Raw genomic sequence first — 18,070 nt, forward strand, 5'->3', positions numbered from 1 at the left:
TAGTCTATGCAGACTAACCAATCAGATCTCAGCAGTGTAAAAGTGCCGGTTTCAGGCTCTGATCAGCATTAGCTGATCTGTGCCCCCTGCCCCAATCTGTGCCCCCAAATAGCTCCTGACTCCCCCTGTCTGTGCTCTCTGCGCAATCTGTGCGCAGTGGCTTCAAGTTTGCCGGCTGTGCTCTGCACGTGCCGGCTTGTGGCTCCCACTGTGCACGTCTGTGTCCCTGCCCCCATCTGTGTCCCCTATTGTGTTTTTTTTCAATGTGATGGCGGCGGCTCAGTTCCTGAGTCGCCGCCATCACCAGCGAGTGTCAGCTGTATGCTGACACTGCGATAACCCCTTAGATGCAGGCGCAAGCAGCATCCATGCGGTTAATAGAGGGAGGGGGCTCCGTCTCTCACCCTTCGGGCTGCAGCGGGCCGGTGGTTGCCATGGTAACTGTACTCTTTGCAAATGCGTCCAGTGCAATAAAATTATCATATCAAATATACCACATGGAGAACCCCATAAAAAAAAAAAAAATAATATTTAAATTCTGCCGTCTGCTGATACAGTAGTTTACGACCACATATGGGGTGTTGCCGTATTCAGGAGAAAATGGGTAACACATTATGGGATGCATTTTCTCCTGTTATCCCTCACTAAAGTGAAAAATTTGGGCTTAAGTGACTTTCTTGTAAAAAATATAATTTTTCATTTTCACAGCCAAGTGTTTCTAAATATTATGAAACGCCTCTGAGGTAAAAGTGGTCAGTAAACCAGGGGTGTAGTTTCCAAAATGGAGTCACTTTTGGGGGGTTTCTTCCAGGGCTGTGGAGTCGGAGTCAATTTTGGGTACCTGGAGTCGGCAAAAAATGAACCGACTCCGACTAAATTTAAATTGGAATAAAAAAAAAAAAGCAAGTTTAAATGTCCGAATTCATAAACAGTTATAATTAATGACTTCTCTACTGTAAGAATAAAGGCCAATGCATGCAGTGCGTCACGTAACCGCAAAACAAACGCGCTCAGTGATGTGAAGAAGCATGCTTCTCATATGCTTCACTATATGGCACGCAATGCACAATTAGGAGTGGCAATACATATACTTTCCATTGTGTTGTGTTCTGATGTTACAGGGAACACAATGCCCATGGTTTACCTCGCCTCTCACTGATAAGGGATTAAGTAAATATGTGTTTTGCAGGACTAGAGACACTTGTATAAGTGAAGGGAATGGAGGGTCAATAGTTCAAGACTGAAGCTGTAAACCATTGGAAAAACTGCTGTCATTCAGCTAAGGCTATAAAACGTGTAAACTCAGAATGTTATCTTAAACTTTAAACATGACTATGGGATTCTTCTAGGGAAATCAAGTTTTAAAATAAATGTCCCTTCCTGGATCCTCCCACTGCCCTGTCTTCAGCAGAAGATCAGCACACAAAGGAGAAGGCAGCAGCTTCTGCCCAACTACCTCTCTGTGCTAGAAGAGCTAAGAACAACTTGGTGGAACCGCTTCTTGGATTCAACTGTAAGTGTTTATATTTATTTTAATTCCTGCATGGCCGCTTGTCTGTATGAGGGAAACGTGTGTACATGTTTCTGGAGGAAACTGGCTACCTGTAGGTTTGTAAGTGTGGTGCAGGAATGTATGAAAGTTTATGTATAGTGCTAAAATGTAGGCTCTTTGTTGTGTGTGTACAGTACGTCTGTGCATGTTTTTCTGTATAGGACAAATCATATTTAGGTTTAGTGCTGGGTTATATAGCTTATTTGTATGTATAAAGCCATGTACATACAACTTACAAGACTATGTATGTGTATGTTGATATTAAAAATTCAATTATATGCCAGTTAGTATAATATTTTATATTTTAGGGAAAGAGGCATCCTAAACAATGGCAAAAAGACTGTCAACAACAAACACGACAAAGTCTACTGTTTATGAGCACTTTGCATCATCAAGTGATGGAAAACATTACGTGTGCCAATGTATTAGAAAAGATGATGATGGCGAAAAACAATGTGATGCAAAAATTAGCAGTTTCAGTGGGCCTGGTAAAAATGCACCTACAAGAGCATCAAATTTGAAAAGACACTTACAGCGTTTTCATCCCAAAGTGTTAGAAGCCGTGAATGAGAAAGATGGCAATGAAAACATTGCATCTACTTCTGGGACAAAAAATGTTCAGAAATCTACTGGAGAACAATCACAAATAAGAAAATTCTTTATATCTGACAAAGTTACCATAACAATGACACCAGAAAAATTCAAACACCACATTATTGAAATGGTAGTAAAGAATAGTGTACCGCTATCCTTTTCACAGCCAGCCTTTTTGGGCCTAAATGGAGAAATGGCAAAAAAACTTGTAATTGAGGAGGCCAAATGTAAAAAGGAAGAACTACAGAAAGTTCTGAAAGGACGTTTTGTCTTCCTTAAAATGGATGCATGCACACGTCACAGAGTCAATTATTTTGCTATTAATGTTAGATTTGTGGATGAAAATAACAAAACAATAACACGGACCCTCGGATTAAAGGACACTCAAGCACATCACACCAGTGACTACCTTCAGAAGTTAGTGGAGGGTGTTCTAGAAGATTTTGAAATTAAAAAGGAACAGATTTTATGTGTTGTGACAGATAATGCTTCTAACATGTTGAGCACAATTGAGAAGATGAATGTAGATGAAGAAACTAGCAAACAGATGTTAGAGGAAGACAGCTCTGCAAGTATTGGAGAAAGTTTAGAAACTGAAGAGAATGCTGACATTTTTTTAGACAACTTTGTTGAAGACGCATTGAAGCTTGCTACTATTCATCATATGCGATGTGCTGTTCATACACTGCAACTTGCCATAAGAGATGGATTAAAGGATCGCCATGCAGCTACACTAATTAGCAAATTACGGCAAGTAACTGTTGCAGCCAGGGCCCCGAAAACAGATGCAATTTTGAAAAGACGTGCAGGAAAAGGAGCCAATTTGGATAAAACAACTCGCTGGGGAAGCACTTATTTAATGGTGAAGCGTTTGCTTGAACTTAAAGACTTCATAGAAGAAATGGACAATGAAAATCTTGCATTAACTGAAAGCCAGTGGACACAAACAAAAGAGCTGGAGAACCTTCTTTCTCACCCCTTCACTGTCACCAAGAGGTTGCAATGTGACGATCTAACCCCTGGTAAATTCTTTTTGGAATGGAAGAGCCTGTTATATCGCCTGAACAAAAATGGAGGGTTAATAGCTGAGGGCATTGCATCTTCAATGATGAAAAGAGAGAGTCTATTGCTGGAAAATGAACTCTTGTTAGCGGCTATTTATGTCGACCCAATGAGCCGACTTTTATTGAACAGTGAACAGACTGCTACTGGGAAAAAGGCCCTCTTTGACGTAGCAGTTCGCATGAAGGGATTACGACCTGAAATACCTTCACAGGATGAAGTTCTTTTAAGCAATAGGGGTAACTCAGGATCATCTTCTAACAAAGAATTAGACTTTGATTCCTTCTTGGACAAAATGGAAGTTGCTAAAGGAAAGAGACGTTGCATAAGCGTGAGAGAACCAGTAAATGTCCAAATAAAAAAATTCCAACAGGAGTTTTATAAAGCATTAAAAGAAGTTGAAAAGTATGATCGCTCATCAAAACTTACTGTTGAAGAAGCCATCCTTGTTTATCCAGAGAACGTTAGTGATGTGGCCAGAATTGTTACTGCAATGCCACCCACCCAAGTCAGTGTCGAAAGATTATTTTCCGGTCTAAAAATAATAAAGTCTGACTTAAGAGCCTCTATGAAAGAAGATCTGGCAGAGGCAATTCTCTTCCTTAGAACTCTACATTGAATTGAATTGATTTGCATTTGCTAAGCCTGTAACTACATTTTAAGATTAATATAAACCATTTCTAGGTTTTACAGATTTTGTTTTTGGTTCATATAGATAAGCTTTGTTTTTGTTCTAAAACAACCAAATAATGTGGTTTGTATTTTTTTACTTGTAAAGTTCCTGATGTTTATGCCTGCTGCTACTATCCAGCCACTTGATTAAAAAAAAATGAATAAAACTGTTGTTTTCATTGTGTTTGTCTTTTGCTTAAACTGTTCAATACAGTAGACTGTTGGCTTCCCAGCCAGTAGTTATTTGGTAATGACATGTATGTTGCCTTTCTTTCCTTCAAGGAATGTATAAAATACATTCGCATATTAAATACAGAGGAGTCGGGGAGTCGGAGTACAAAAAACTGAGGAGTCGGAGTCGGAGCATTTATCTACCGACTCCACAGCCCTGGTTTCTTCTGTAGGGGTGCCTTAGTGTGCCTTTAAATATGACACGACACCCAAAAGCCATTTCAGCAAAATCTGCTCTCCAAAATCCATATGTTGCTCCTTTCCTTCTGAGCCCTGCAGTGTGCCCATACAGCAGGTTACGACCACATGTGGGGTGTTTCTGTAAACTGCAGAATCAGGGTAATAAACATTGAGGTTCGTTTTGCTGCTAACCCTTGCTATGTTATAAAAAAAAAAAATGGATTAAAATTAAAAATCTGCTCAAAAACTGAAAATTGTAAATTTCACCTCCATTTTCCTTTAATTCTTTAACACAGACCATGGGTATAGCCTAGGTCATTACTAGGAGGAGACACTACGCAAAACGCCTAGCTTCTCACAAAAGGCAAGAAAAGGCCTTCCAGGTAAGATAGTATATCCGGGAGGAAGCTGGTTTTCTGGCCTTGATCATGGTCTTCACGACGGAGCCGAGAAGCCCCTCTTCTTCAGGATGGCGGTCTCAACAACCACGCCGTTAAACGAAGAGACCGTAAATTCTGGTGGAAGAGCGGTCCTTGAGACAGTAGGTCCTCCCTGAGAGGAAGAGGCCACGGGACATCTGCCAGCATCCGAGTGACATCCGAGAACCAGGCGCAGCGAGGCCAATCGGGGGCGATGAGAATGGTCGGAATCCCTCCCGTCGTGACCTTGCGAAGTACCTTTGGGAGTAGAGGCAGTGGTGGAAAGACATAGAGGAGGGGGAAGTCTTGCCACAGAGACACCAGCGCGTCCACCCCGTACGGATCCCGAGCACGGGCCAGGAACGTGGGAACCTTGTTGTTGAGCCTGGACGCCATCAAGTCCACGTCCGGGCGGCCCCAACGGCGACAGACGTCCTCGATACTCATGGTCTGTGTCCCCCAATGGAAGGTACGAGAAAGTCCGCCTTCCAATTGTCGACCCCTGGGATGTACACTGCCGACAGTACTGGAACATGAATCTCCGCCCACTGGAGGATCCTTTCTGCCTCTTGCATCACCGTCCGGCTGCGGGTCCCGCCCTGATGGTTGATGTAAGCCACGGCTGTGGCATTGTCCGACTGGACCCTTACGGGGTGACCTGCTAGGCGAGGAGTCCAATGAGAAAGGGAGAGGAAAATTGCTCTGGGCTCCAGCACGTTGATCGGAAGGCAGGCTTCCGCCGCCGACCAAACCCCCTGAACCATCCGGGCCTGCAGAACGCCACTCCAACCCAGGAGACTGGCGTCGGTGGTGACAACCATCCAGGAGATCGGAAGGAAGGACCTCCCTGAAGTCAGGTTCTGAGGGGACAGCCACCAAGGGAGTTCTACACGAACCCGAGGAGGCAGGCGGACCCTAGAGTCCAGACCACGCGATGTCCTGTCCCAAAAGAACAGGATCGCCCTCTGCAGAGGCCGAGTGTGAAACTGGGCAAAGGGGACGGCCTCGAAGGAGGCCACCATAAGCTCCAGAACCTTCATGCACTCCCGGATGGTGAGACACCAACTCCTGTATCCAAGAGGACTTGGGATCCGGAAGGAATATCTGAGCTGCCGCGGTGTCCATATGCATCCCCAGGAAGGTCACTCTCTGAGAAGGATGAAGAGAGGACTTCTGGAAATTGATCAGACAGCCGAACTGTTCCAGAGCCTGAACGGTGATTCGGACGCTGTCCTTGGCCTGGGGAAGGGAGGGAGCCTTTATCAGTATGTTGTCCAGATAGGGCAACAGAGATATGCCCCTGGTACAGAGAAGCGCCAAAGGGAAGGGCGACAAACTGGTAATGATGTCCATCAACAGCGAAGCACAGGAATCTGTGGTGAGATTCTGCAATAGGGACATGCAGATAGGCGTCTTGGATGTCCACAGACGCGAGGAACTCCCCTGGAAGAAGAGAAGCAATAACGGATCGGAGGGATTCCATCCGGAACCTCCGCACCCGCAGGGACCTGTTTAATAGCTTCAGGTCTAGGACCGGACGCACCGATCCCTCCTTCTTTGGCACAACGAATAGGTTGGAGTAGAAACCTGAGTCTTGTTCCTCTAGGGGGACTGGGGCAATCACTCCCCTGTCTAAAAGGGAAGAGATGGCTTGCAAAAGGGCCGAGGCCCGGACCGGATCCCCCAGAACCCGAGAAGGGAAGAAACGTTACGGAGGCCTGGAAGCAAATTCTATTTTGTAACCAGAGGTTACAATTTCCAGGGCCCATGCGTCCCGGATTTGAGCTCTCCTAACCTGCTGAAAGGAGAGCAGTAGGCCCCCACCGTAAGAGGTGGGGGGCGCCACTTCAGGCGGAAAACTGCTTGGGAGCTGCGGGGCAGGCTGATTGTGTCCGCGGGCGCCAGGAAGGTTGGGGCTTAAAGGCAGGCTTCTTGCGGGAGTCCTGAGCCACCCGGGAAGGGGGCCGTCGCAGACCTGGAAGAGGAGAAGCAACGACAGGACTGGTTTCTAGAACCGGAGGACCGAGCTCCGAAGGTGCGCTTGGATCTAGATTGGGGCAGGTTGGTGCTTGCCTCCCGTCGCGTCCGAGATAATCTCGTCCAGCTTAGCACCAAAAAGCCTCGAACCCGCAAAAGGGGAGGTTAGTGAGGGAACGCTTGGAGGAAGCGTCAGCGTCCCAAACCTTTAACCAGACCTCTCTGCACTGCGTGACCAAGAGGGCCAAAACGCCCGTAAAGAGAATGCTAACATCCAAGGAAGCTTCACAGAGGAACTTCATCGCCTGAGACATCTGGAGGACAAAGTTCAAGGTGTCCGCAGAGGCATCCTGCTCCGCTAGGTCCTGATGGTGGCGCTGCAACCATACCGAAAGCGCTCTGGCTACCCAGGCCAAGGCGAAAGCGAGCCGCAGGCCTGTGCCTGCCAGAGTGAACATTTTCTGCCGGAAATGGATAAAGAGTATCCATATGTTTCGTGACAGAAAAATCGGTGATTAGGGCGGTCCGAGGCCTTAGAAAGGACCTTGGCGAATTCACCATGGATGGGGAATACAACCGCCTCTGGTTTCCTAGAATGGAAAAGAGGGAATTCCTGGCTACTAGCAGAAGGAGATTCCCCCTGGATATCAAAGGTGTCCCAGACCGCCGCCACCAAGTCTGCCACCATGGTGGACAGCTTGGGCGAGGGTTCCAGCTCGGTGTCCATGTCCGAGCTGGATCGTTCCCCTTCAGACCTATGGTCCCTGCGAGGAGGGGAAGTGTCTGAACATGCCTCCAGGCGAGGAGGGGAAGCAGAGTCATCCGAGGAGGGATGCTGCTGCGTACGCTGCCTCTTAGTGGTCGAGCAACCTCTGTGGGAACCACTGGGAGGTGGAGTGGTGTTAGCCACAGGATCCGTAGTCGCCATGCGTTCCATGAAGGCCATGGCGGCATGAGAGATTTGGGCTAAATCAGCGGCCACCCTAGATATGGCAGAGGCCCAGGCGGGTTCCGTGGGGGCGGAAGAAGGACTGGGCTGAGTGAGAAGAGGAGGGGGAGGATGATCCTGTCCAGAGGCAAGGCAAGAGTCACAGGATCCAGTGACCGATAGTGGCAAACAGCAGACCTTACATGACCCCAGTGGGGCCTAAGGAGCCGCCTTGGATTTTTGGGGGGCCCCAGGTTTTGACATGATGGCGACAATCCCAAAAAAAGGTCAGGGTCTCCTACTGTTCCTGCAGCAAGCTGAGGGTTAAAGAACTGTCCTACCGCGACCTGTGAGGAGCAGTGGGAGCAGCCACGGGTGGAGAAGCGCCGAGACAGAATGGAAGCGCCGGAGCTGAAGAAATAGGGCTCCGCCCACCAATCGCATCAAGGGTGGCGCGAAACCCGCGCGGGAAGTATGAAAAACCAGCCCCGGCGCAAAAAAACGGCATAGCAGGGGATAGTGCCGAGCGGCCACCGGAGAATGAGGAAGCTGCCACTTCTTAATAACGATTGCCCCAAGACAGGAATCCTTCCCCCTTCCAACACCACTCACCCAAGCGGGCCCTAAGTGTCACAAAGGGAGGGCAGGGGGTTGTGCAGGAGTGCAGCATATACTTATCTGCGTCCTGCAGTCTTCACCCTCTGCTCCACATCAGCGGGGTTCACCTCTTCAGTCAGCTGGCACAAGGAGTGGCAGTGATCTGGTAGGAGGGCAGGAGTAGGTGACCCTGGATCTGGTAGGCCGCCGGAGCTGCAGGTCGAGCCCGGTTCCACTTATCTTCTTGGGGGAGGGGGGAGGTAGCCGAGGACGCCAATTCGACCCCGGCGCTCGCTCCACTGAGGGACCAGGGAAGTAAAATGCGACCCTGTGTCCTCTTGCTGAAAAAAATAAACGAGAGTAGAGAATCTTCAGGGACAACCCTGCAGGAGCAGAAATGTTACCTCCTTATCCGACACTAAGCAAAGACTGGGGTCCTCCTGGTGGAGCATGGGGTATAGCCTGTGGAGGAGCTCTCTTTTTTTTATTTGCATAGTGTCTCCTCCTAGTAATGACCTAGGGCTATACCCATGGTCTGTGTCCCCTAATGGAATGTGCGAGAAAACCAGTTTTGAGCAATTTGAGGGGTGTACTTTCTAAAATGAGGTCATTTATGGGTGGTTTCTATTTATTAAGGACCTCAAAGTGACTTCAGAACTGAACTGGTCGGCTTTAAAAATGTTATAGAAAATTAGAAAAATAGCTCCTCAAATTCTAAGCCTTTTAACATCCTAAGAAAATAAAATGTAATTTTTTAAATGATGCCAACATAAAGTAGACACATAGAAATTCTAATTCAGAAGGCGCATTGGTGAACATCTTGGGGATGTTAGAAACAACAACGACACCCCTGTCGCCAAACACGTCAAGGTAGCCTGGGTTCTCTCAGGCAGTCATCAATTATATGGATTCCGGAGGCATGATTTTTAATTATTTATAGGAATTTATCATCCCATGTATTCTGGTGAATGTACTGTTTATAACATCAGAATACACAATCAGCCCCGGTTATTTCCTTATCTATACCTCTACATTTACAACAAAAACTAAAATGGTTTGTTGCATCAATTTATAGCCCCTTTTACGAACATAAAGGGACTTCATAGGGGGAGGGAAGAGCCTGTGATCCAAGGGCAGCTGCCCATCAAAAGATTTGAATCAAATAATTAAGAATAAAGGGTTTTTATTTTTAGTATCTATACAGGCAGTGAATTTGGGGTCATAGATATACCTGACGTATCTTCTGATGACTGGAAGAGGAGCCATCTTATTACGGGTCATAGATATACCTGACGTATCTTAATGTAAAATCCGGTGTGCATAATGGGTTGCAGTCAGGATTCAGCAGAAATGGCGCCAGAAAGCAAGTCGCTACATTTCAGGGGTACATCCCCTTTGTCAAGCCTGTTTTCCTGATTAAATACTGCAAATAAGGAATATGCGGTTTTAGTGGTTTTCTTGAATTGAATCTGAATTGGTGTCCAATCAGGCTATCTACATATCCACACTTTGTTAATCCAGGTGATGTTTAAAAACCAATACGTCACAGTTGTATGGAAGGAAGTGGAGCCATCTTATTACGGGTCGGTGGAGAGTGCTTGTGACTTTCCTTAATAGGTTATATTACACCCCTGCTAAGCATAAATAAATAGGAGCTGCGACACCTGACCTATGTTTCAGATTTTCAGTGATGGCTGGCACCTTCCTTCACTGTGGTTAGACTTGCTCTAAAGTATTTCCGTTCTGGTCAGAGGTTATCAAGTTTCTAAGTCTAGTTTCACACTAGCCCTAAACTGTTCTGGCAGGCTTTTCCGTAGAGGAACAGCCTGCCAGAGTTCATCGTATGCAACATGTCCATGTGGTTGCATGGACATGGAAGCCCTTCTGCACTGTGATGCGGGTGCACACGGCTGGTGCTGTGTTTTACGGTTCCATGGTTGGCGGCCCACAAAAAGGGACACGGGCGTCACACAGTTGTGTGAATAGGGCCGAAGGGCATCTAACCATATAGACTGGCCACCTTCATCTGCCTCTAGGGGGTGCTCACTGCATACATGGTTATACAACTCACACTATGCCCCATAGTGAACCCATATACAGTGAGCTCCCCCTAGTGCTGGACATTTACGTTATACCTTACCTCCTCCTCTCCTGATGTCATGCTGCTTTCCTTGTCATCTATTACCATTTCTTCCTCTTCATTCTCATCCGCCATTAATCTCAACCTGTCAAATAACAATCCAGTCTGATGATAATCCTTCAAGCTTCACTTGCATGTACATTTTACCCTATGCTTTAAAAAGTGTCAAAACTGCTGCACGTCCACAGTATTCCCTGATTTCCTCAACTATATAGAGTTTAATATAAAAATCTGCTACAATTCCACCACAGGCTGAGGGGGAGAAGCTGCAGCATCACACCTGCATACATCGTCCTTTATTTGGACTGGTGTGTAATGGACCTATAAATCCTTGGACAATCCCTTACAACCAGAAGTACAAAGCCCATCTAATAGGTAACCAAGAGAACAATGATCTCACCTATGCAGACTGCTGCGCAAGGCCTCTCCTCGCGTCTTCTCAGCGGATTTCAGGGGGCGGCGGAAACTGGTGGACTGGCTGTGACAAAGAAGATGTATTACTGGGCTCTATATGACACGGCAGACCGCTTACACACATTCTACATGTTAAAGGGATACTTCAATATAGCCCCTTATGTTATTTATATTTGTAATTGGCCTTTTTGTGTACCATTTTGGTGGCCGGCGCCAAAAGTAGGCCGGGTCCCTCTCTTTGTATATTCAGGGCTGCCTATGAAGTCCACCATTGGTGGCCAAGCTTTCACAGATGGTTCTCGATTCTCTCCTTGGCACTGGTCTGGGTTTGCAGGAGTGGGCCTTTCCTAAGCATGTGCAGTGCTCCAGGCCCAGCCACGTCCTGCACTTATACAGCATGCTATATCGAGCCTGGGAGCAAGGTGCAGGCAAAAGGTGAAATACTTTGATTACTCTTACTGGTAACCTGTTTTCTAAGAGGCCATGACATCGCATGCGAGAGGACATCCACCATCCAGACAGCAACTTCCAAGATTGCTTAAAAGGATCACCTCCTCCTTCTCCTCGGTCTGTAACAAGATCCATAGGTCTGAAGGATTCTATATGCAGTGAAGCCCACTTATGAAAACTTTTTTTCCTATTATTTTCCTTTTTTTTATGGGTGGGAATAAATTAGGTGCTGTCATGGGCGCATTGAAAATGGATTAGCGGAAAGAGTAACCTAAGTATTTTCATTACGCCCCATAGCAGCACCTGAGAAGAGTAACCCAAGTATTTTCATTACGCCCCATAGCAGCACCTGAGAGATTAAACTAGATCAGTTAGGGAGGGACTACTGCTGCCTGGAGAACTTTCCTTCCGAAGGCCAGATCCTCATTAGAGAAGAGATCTAACCTAAAATGCTTAATGAGGGTTGTCCACGTTATTTCTTTGTATGTTTCTAACTAAGCAAATGTAAGGCTGTTTAGGGAGCTTATATGGAGGGGGGGGGGGGGGGGGGGGCTCAGCACGATTGCGGCTGGAGACACTGCAGAGAGGTAAAACTGATGGGGGATTGGCTCTTCCAAACCTGTGGGTGTACTTCCTAGCTGCCCAACTTCAACATATGAGGGACTGGGAAAGGGGTGAGGGAGATACCCAACATAGGCTATCGAGAGACTTTTTGGCGGTACCAAATCTCTATGAAGCGTTAGAGGCAGATAAGCTAAAACTGTCGGGTATGGCGTTCCCTACGTTGCGTCTCTTACATAAGACTTGGTGGAAAGTGAGGGACATGCAGGGCATCAAAGGCGTCACGCAGTATACTTCTATATGGGACACTTCATGGTTGCCTCATTTGGGCTCTTTGCTGGGAATAGAGGGTTGGCGCAACAGGGGCATTATTAGAGTCCACCAATTTATTGATAATACTGGTCTCAAATCTTATGACGGAAACTGGATTACCGTCCTCCGATTTTTATAGGTACTTGCAGCTGATCATGACAGTTGTATGTTGAGCACGGTACTTCAAAACAAGATTATTGAGTTTATAGAGAAGAGGGATTCCTCCTCTTGAGTTATTTCTCTGCTCTATTAGACACTGTTGGACCTATTTCTGCAAGACCATCAGATGAATAGTAGGACAAAATAGGAAGCGGAAATGGGGTAATTAAAGGAAACTCAGTGGCAGGAGATATTGGAGAGGAGTTCGCTGCTCTCTCTCAGCGAGGCCCATAGGCTGTCGCACCTATATCTAATTCAAAGGGTTTATAGAACTCCTCAGTTTCTGTTTAATATTGGACTCCGGCTGGATTCCAAATGCCCGTGATGTGGGGAGGAAGATGTGGGTATGTTGCACATGCTGTGGTCATGCTCGGCACTGGAGGGTTTTTAGCGCAAGGTGTTGCATATCATTGATTCTCTCTATGAGGTTACACTGGATGTGACCCCATTTGTCTGTATATTGGGGTATGTGGAGGACTTGCCAATCACTGAGCCCAGGAAGATAGCAGTGGCCAGAATGTTGTATATGGCTCGTAAGCCGATTGCTCAACATTGGCTGGATGAGGGTAGTCTTAGTAAAACAGAATTTATAGCCAAGATTAATTGGTTACTTAATTTGGAACGAGGGGTTTATAGGAAGAGGGGTGCTATTGCCAAATTTGAAAAGCTCTGGACTCCTTGGATTGATGCCCCTGGGCTGGCGTCCAGGGAACTTCAGAGATACCGTCTGGGATTAGTGTGAGGGTAATATTGCTTGCTGTACATATCTGGCTCCGTGGTTGGCGATTTCTTGCAGGATACATTAAATGTTTCTACGCTATGTAATGTAATGTGGGGAAGTTCTGGCTGATAAATATGGTATATTCCTTTATAAGATCGCAGTTCTGCTATCATTGTTCTGTGGGGAATGCTGTAGGGAAAGGGCATGTGCCTTTGTAATTATTATGCGGTTGTGATGGTGTAGCTGAATGCTGGAAGTTATGGAAGATGGAGGGCATCATAATGATGGTTTGTGGGGGGAGGGTATGTGGGTGTTGGGGACTTATATTTATATTATTAAAATGCTAATAAAAATTACTTAATATAAAAAAAGCTAATGTAAGGCGTTTTCAATTCACTTCCTTCATCTCCAGTGGCCCTGTTCTCCTCGTTAGCTGAGGTCACATGATCTGTGATGTCAGCTTCTTTCCCTGCTGATGACGTTCTGTGCACAAGCCTGAGGAAGCAGGTCTGCCTTTGTGCACGGAACCTCACTGTTAAGACTGTGCTAGTTGGAGGGACAAGCCACGCCCCTTCACTGCTGGCCACGCCCCCTGCACTGTGCGATTTGCCAGCCACGCCCCCTGCACTTCCCGATTTGCTGGCTGAGCTGTCTGCCCTGTGTCTCCTCCCACTGGATTATTCAGCACAGTTTAACCCCATCTACCATCAGCAGCACAGATTCAGGGCTGGAGGCTGTGCTTCAGGTACTGAGCAGCTGCAGGGTTTCCTCTTCTCCAGGCAGTGAAGAGACAAATGCTGTGCACAGAATCTTCCCTCCCTCCTCACCCTGCAAACACAGAGCTGACTAGAGGAGTTCTCTCCTCCGTACTCTTCTGCTGGCTGTGAGGAAGTGTCTTCAGAGCATTGCACAAGAACAGGTGGGGTGTGGGAGACCCGGTGTGTTATCAGCAATGTCACTCTACTGTACAGCTGGTACTTGTAGTCCCACACATACAACATGAGTATCCCAGCAGTCACACTGCAGGCAGGGCAGCAATTGTATTCACTCCCTTTGCAGAGCAAGGGAAGGGGAAAGGCAGTCTTAGTTTACGCCCACAAATATTCATGAGGAAAACCTTAGAGATTGCTGTTACACGCCCCTCACAGCTCTGCAACTGCATGTAAACAAAGGGCCAGGACAGAACTTGGTAAGGCTACTTTCACACTAGCGCTTGATCGGATCCGATCATATTAATGCAGACGGAGGCTCCGTTCAGTACGGATCCGTCTGCATTAATAACTTAGAAAAATTTCTAAGTGCGAAAGTAGCCTGAGCGGATCCGTTCAGACTTTCAATGTAAAGTCAATGGGGGACGGATCCGCTTGAAGATTGAGCCATATGGTGTCATCTTCAAGCGGATCCGTTCCCATTGACTTACATTGTAAGTCTGGACGGATCCGCACGCCTCCGCACGGCCAGGCGGACAGCTGAACGCTGCAAGCAGCGTTCAGGTGTCCGCCTGGCCGTGCGGAGGCGAGCGGAGCGGAGGCTGAACGCCGCCAAACTGATGCAGTCTGAGCAGATCCGCATCCATTTAGACTGCATCAGGGCTGGACAGCAGAACGCTCGTGTGAAAGTAGCTTAAATGAGTAAAAAAAAATATTTGCCTAAAACTTGCTTAGCCTATGTACAGTACAGACCAAAAGTTTAGACAAACCTTCTCATTCAAAGAGCTTTCTTTATTTTCATGACTATGAAAATTGTAGATTCACACTGAAGGCATCAAAACTATGAATTAACACATGTGGAATTATATACATAACCAAAAAGTGTGAAACACAGAAAATATGTAATATTCTAGGTTCTTCAAAGTAGCCACCTTTTGCTTTGATTACTGCTTTGCACACTCTTGATGAGCTTCAAGAGGTAGTCACCTGAAATGGTCTTCCAACAGTCTTGAAGGAGTTCCCAGAGATGCGTAGCACTTGTTGGCCATTTTGCCTTCACTCTGCGGTCCAGCTCACCCCAAACCATCTCGATAGGGTTCAGATCCGGTGACTGTGGAGGCCAGGTCATCTGGCGCAGCACCCCATCACTCTCCTTCATAGTCAAATATCCCTTACACAGCCTGGAGGTGTGTTTGGGGTCATTGTCCTGTTGAAAAATAAATGATAGTCCAACTAAACGCAAACCGGATGGAATAGCATGCCGCTGCAAGATGCTGTGGTAGCCATGCTGGTTCAGTATGCCTTCAATTTTGAATAAATCCCCAACAGTGTCACCAGCAAAGCACCCCCACACCATCACACCTCCTCCTCCATGCTTCATGGTGGGAACCAGGCATGTAGAGTCCATCCGTCCTCCTTTTCTGCGTCGCACAAAGACACAGTGGTTGGAACCAAAGATCTCAAATTTACACTCATCAGACCAAAGCACAGATTTCCACTGGTCTAATGTCCATTTCTTGTGTTCTTTAGCCCAAACAAGTCTCTTCTGCTTGTTGCCTGTCCTTAGCAGTGGTTTCCTAGCAGATATTCTACCATGAAGGCCTGATTCACACAGTCTCCTCTTAACAGTTGTTCTAGAGATGTGTCTGCTGCTAGAACTCTGTGTGGCGTTGACCTGGTCTCTAATCTGAGCTGCTGTTAACCTGCGATTTCTGAGGCTGGTGACTCGGATGAACCTATCCTCCGCAGCAGAGGTGACTCTTGGTCTTCCTTTCCTGGGGCGGTCCGCATGTGAGCCAGTTTCTTTGTAGCGCTTGACGGTTTATGTGACTGCACTTAGGGACACTTTCAAAGTTTTCCCAATTTTTCTGACTGACTGACCTTCATTTCTTAAAGTAATGATGGCCACTCGTTTTTCTTTACTTAGCTGCTTTTTTCTTGCCATAATACAAGTTCTAACAATGTATTCAGTAGGACTATCAGCTGTGTATCCACCTGACTTCTCCACAAGGCAACTGATGGTCCCAACCCCATTTATAAGGCAAGAAATCCCACTTATTAAACCTGACAGGGCACACCTGTGAAGTGAAAACCATTTCAGGTGACTACCTCTTGAAGCTCATCAACCACAGCATCTTGCAGCGGCATGCTATTCCATCCGGTTTGCGTTTAGTTGGACCATCATTTATTTTTCAACAGGACAATGACCCCAAACAGTCACCGGATGTGAACCCAATCAAGATAGTTTGGGGTGAGCTGGACCGCAGAGTGAAGGCAAAATGGCCAACAAGTGCTAAGCATCTCTGGGAACTCCTTCAAGACTGTTGGAAGACCATTTCAGGTGACTACCTCTTGAAGCTCATCTAGAGAATGCCAAGAGTGTGCAAAGCAGTAATCAAAGCAAAAGGTGGCTACTGTGAAGAACCTAGAATATGACATATTTTCAGTTGTTTCACACTTTTTGGTTATGTATATAATTCCACATGTGTTAATTCATAGTTTTGATGCCTTCAGTGTGAATCTACAATTTTCAGTCATGAAAATAAAGAAAACTCTTTGAATGAGAAGGTGTGTCCAAACTTTTGGTCTGTACTGTATATATTGCTGACCATCAGATTTACAGTGCTTAATTTTTTTTCTACATCATTTGGACAGCCCCTTTCAAGAAAGTATTTGGAGAACTCCAGGCAGCTGCCCAACCCTCATCTGCCCAGGAAGCCGCCCAACCCTCATCTGCCCAGAAAGCCGCTAATGGCCTAGTGGAATGTGCTGTAAAACCTGAGGGAATTTGCTAATTCTATAGCCCTCCATCTAGCAATCGTACGACTAGAGACTTTTTCCCCTTTTTAGGTCCTTGAACTTGGATGAACAACTGATAAGCCTTCCTCCAATTCTTCGTAGAATCCAAGTACCTGCACACACATCTCCTTACATCCAACTTGTGAAATCTTTTTTTCCCCCCTTCATTTTTTGGGTTCTGCCAGAATAATCTAGGACCTATGGAAAAGTGACACAACCTTGGGCAGAAAGGGAGGGTTTGGCTTAAGAACCGCACTCAATATTCAGGACGTCAGATGCAGCTTCTCTACCTCCAGATGAGGACCTTAATATAACAAATCGCTCCTCTTTTTGTAAGAACCCAGGGGTCTGACAGGGATAGCTTTCTACACCATGTGAGCCAAACTCTTCTTGGCCAATATGGAACAATTAGGATTACCGCCGCCTCTTCTTTCCTGATTATTTGTATAACTCTGGGCAGGAGACATAATGGAGAAAAAGTATGACACACACCCTTTCCCCAGGATTGAGACAGGAGGCATCTATTCCTGTTGGGTGGTCCTGGGTCTCAGGGAGAAAAACTTGTTGTATTTTCTGTTCTCTCTGGTAGCAAAGAGATCTATTAAGGGGGCCCCACAGATCTATCTGCCTGAAAACATCTTGATTTAGGCACCTGCTTGCCCGATCGTGTGGCAGCAAAGAAAGTCCACGGAAATTTTCTCTGACCCCTTCTAGTGCACTGCTGAGTATCATACTGAATATCTCCTGAGTGACGTGCTTCGCCTACCTGTTCACAAAGGGTACTGCTGTAGCGCTGTCTGAAAATATCCTTACATGCCTGTCTGCCGTGATATACAGGGAGTGCAGAATTAATAGACAAGTTGTATTTTTGAGGATTAATTTTATTATTGAACAACAACCATGTTCTCAATGAACCCAGAAAACTCATTAATATCAAAGCTGAATATTTTTGGAAGTAGTTTTTAGTTTTAGCTATTTTAGGGGGATATCTGTGTGTGCAGGTGACTATTACTGTGCATAATTATTAGGCAACTTAACAAAAAACAAATATATACCCATTTCAATTATTTATTTTTACCAGTGAAACCAATATAACATCTCAACATTCACAAATATACATTTCTGACAAAACAAAAACAAATCAGTGACCAATATAGCCACCTTTCTTTGCAAGGACACTCAAAAGCCTGCCATCCATGGATTCTGTCAGTGTTTTGATCTGTTCACCATCAACATTGCGTGCAGCAGCAACCACAGCCTCCCAGACTCTGTTCAGAGAGGTGTACTGTTTTCCCTCCTTGTAAATCTCACATTTGATGATGGACCACAGGTTCTCAATGGGGTTCAGATCAGGTGAACAAGGAGGCCATGTC

The 18,070-nt window shown here is 46.1% G+C and overlaps 2 protein-coding genes across 3 annotated transcripts in view; one reads left to right on the plus strand and one right to left on the minus strand.

The window, feature by feature from the left end:
* AP4M1 (adaptor related protein complex 4 subunit mu 1) overlaps positions 1–4,013 on the plus strand; it is a 26,835-nt gene extending 22,822 nt beyond the window's left edge. The window contains exons 2-3 of one of the 2 annotated variants that reach the window (XM_044278886.1): positions 1,350–1,513; positions 1,861–4,013. In XM_044278886.1, the coding sequence (XP_044134821.1) occupies positions 1,881–3,827 (1,947 nt within the window). In that variant the 5' untranslated portion in view covers positions 1,350–1,513; positions 1,861–1,880 and the 3' untranslated portion in view covers positions 3,828–4,013. Of the gene's footprint in view, positions 1–1,349; positions 1,514–1,860 lie in introns of those variants that run through there. The other variant, XR_006387773.1, reaches the window with a different exon arrangement.
* Positions 1–18,070, minus strand: part of STAG3 (stromal antigen 3) — a 299,481-nt gene that overhangs the window by 953 nt on the left and 280,458 nt on the right. Inside the window, exons 31-32 of the mRNA XM_044278889.1 lie at positions 10,753–10,830; positions 10,353–10,437 (exon numbers count right to left, since the gene is read on the minus strand). Of these exons, the coding sequence (XP_044134824.1) occupies positions 10,353–10,437; positions 10,753–10,830 (163 nt within the window). The remainder of the gene's footprint in view (positions 1–10,352; positions 10,438–10,752; positions 10,831–18,070) is intronic.

This window comes from Bufo gargarizans, chromosome 2 (genome assembly GCF_014858855.1).
Source record: "Bufo gargarizans isolate SCDJY-AF-19 chromosome 2, ASM1485885v1, whole genome shotgun sequence".
Taxonomy (NCBI): domain Eukaryota; kingdom Metazoa; phylum Chordata; class Amphibia; order Anura; family Bufonidae; genus Bufo; species Bufo gargarizans.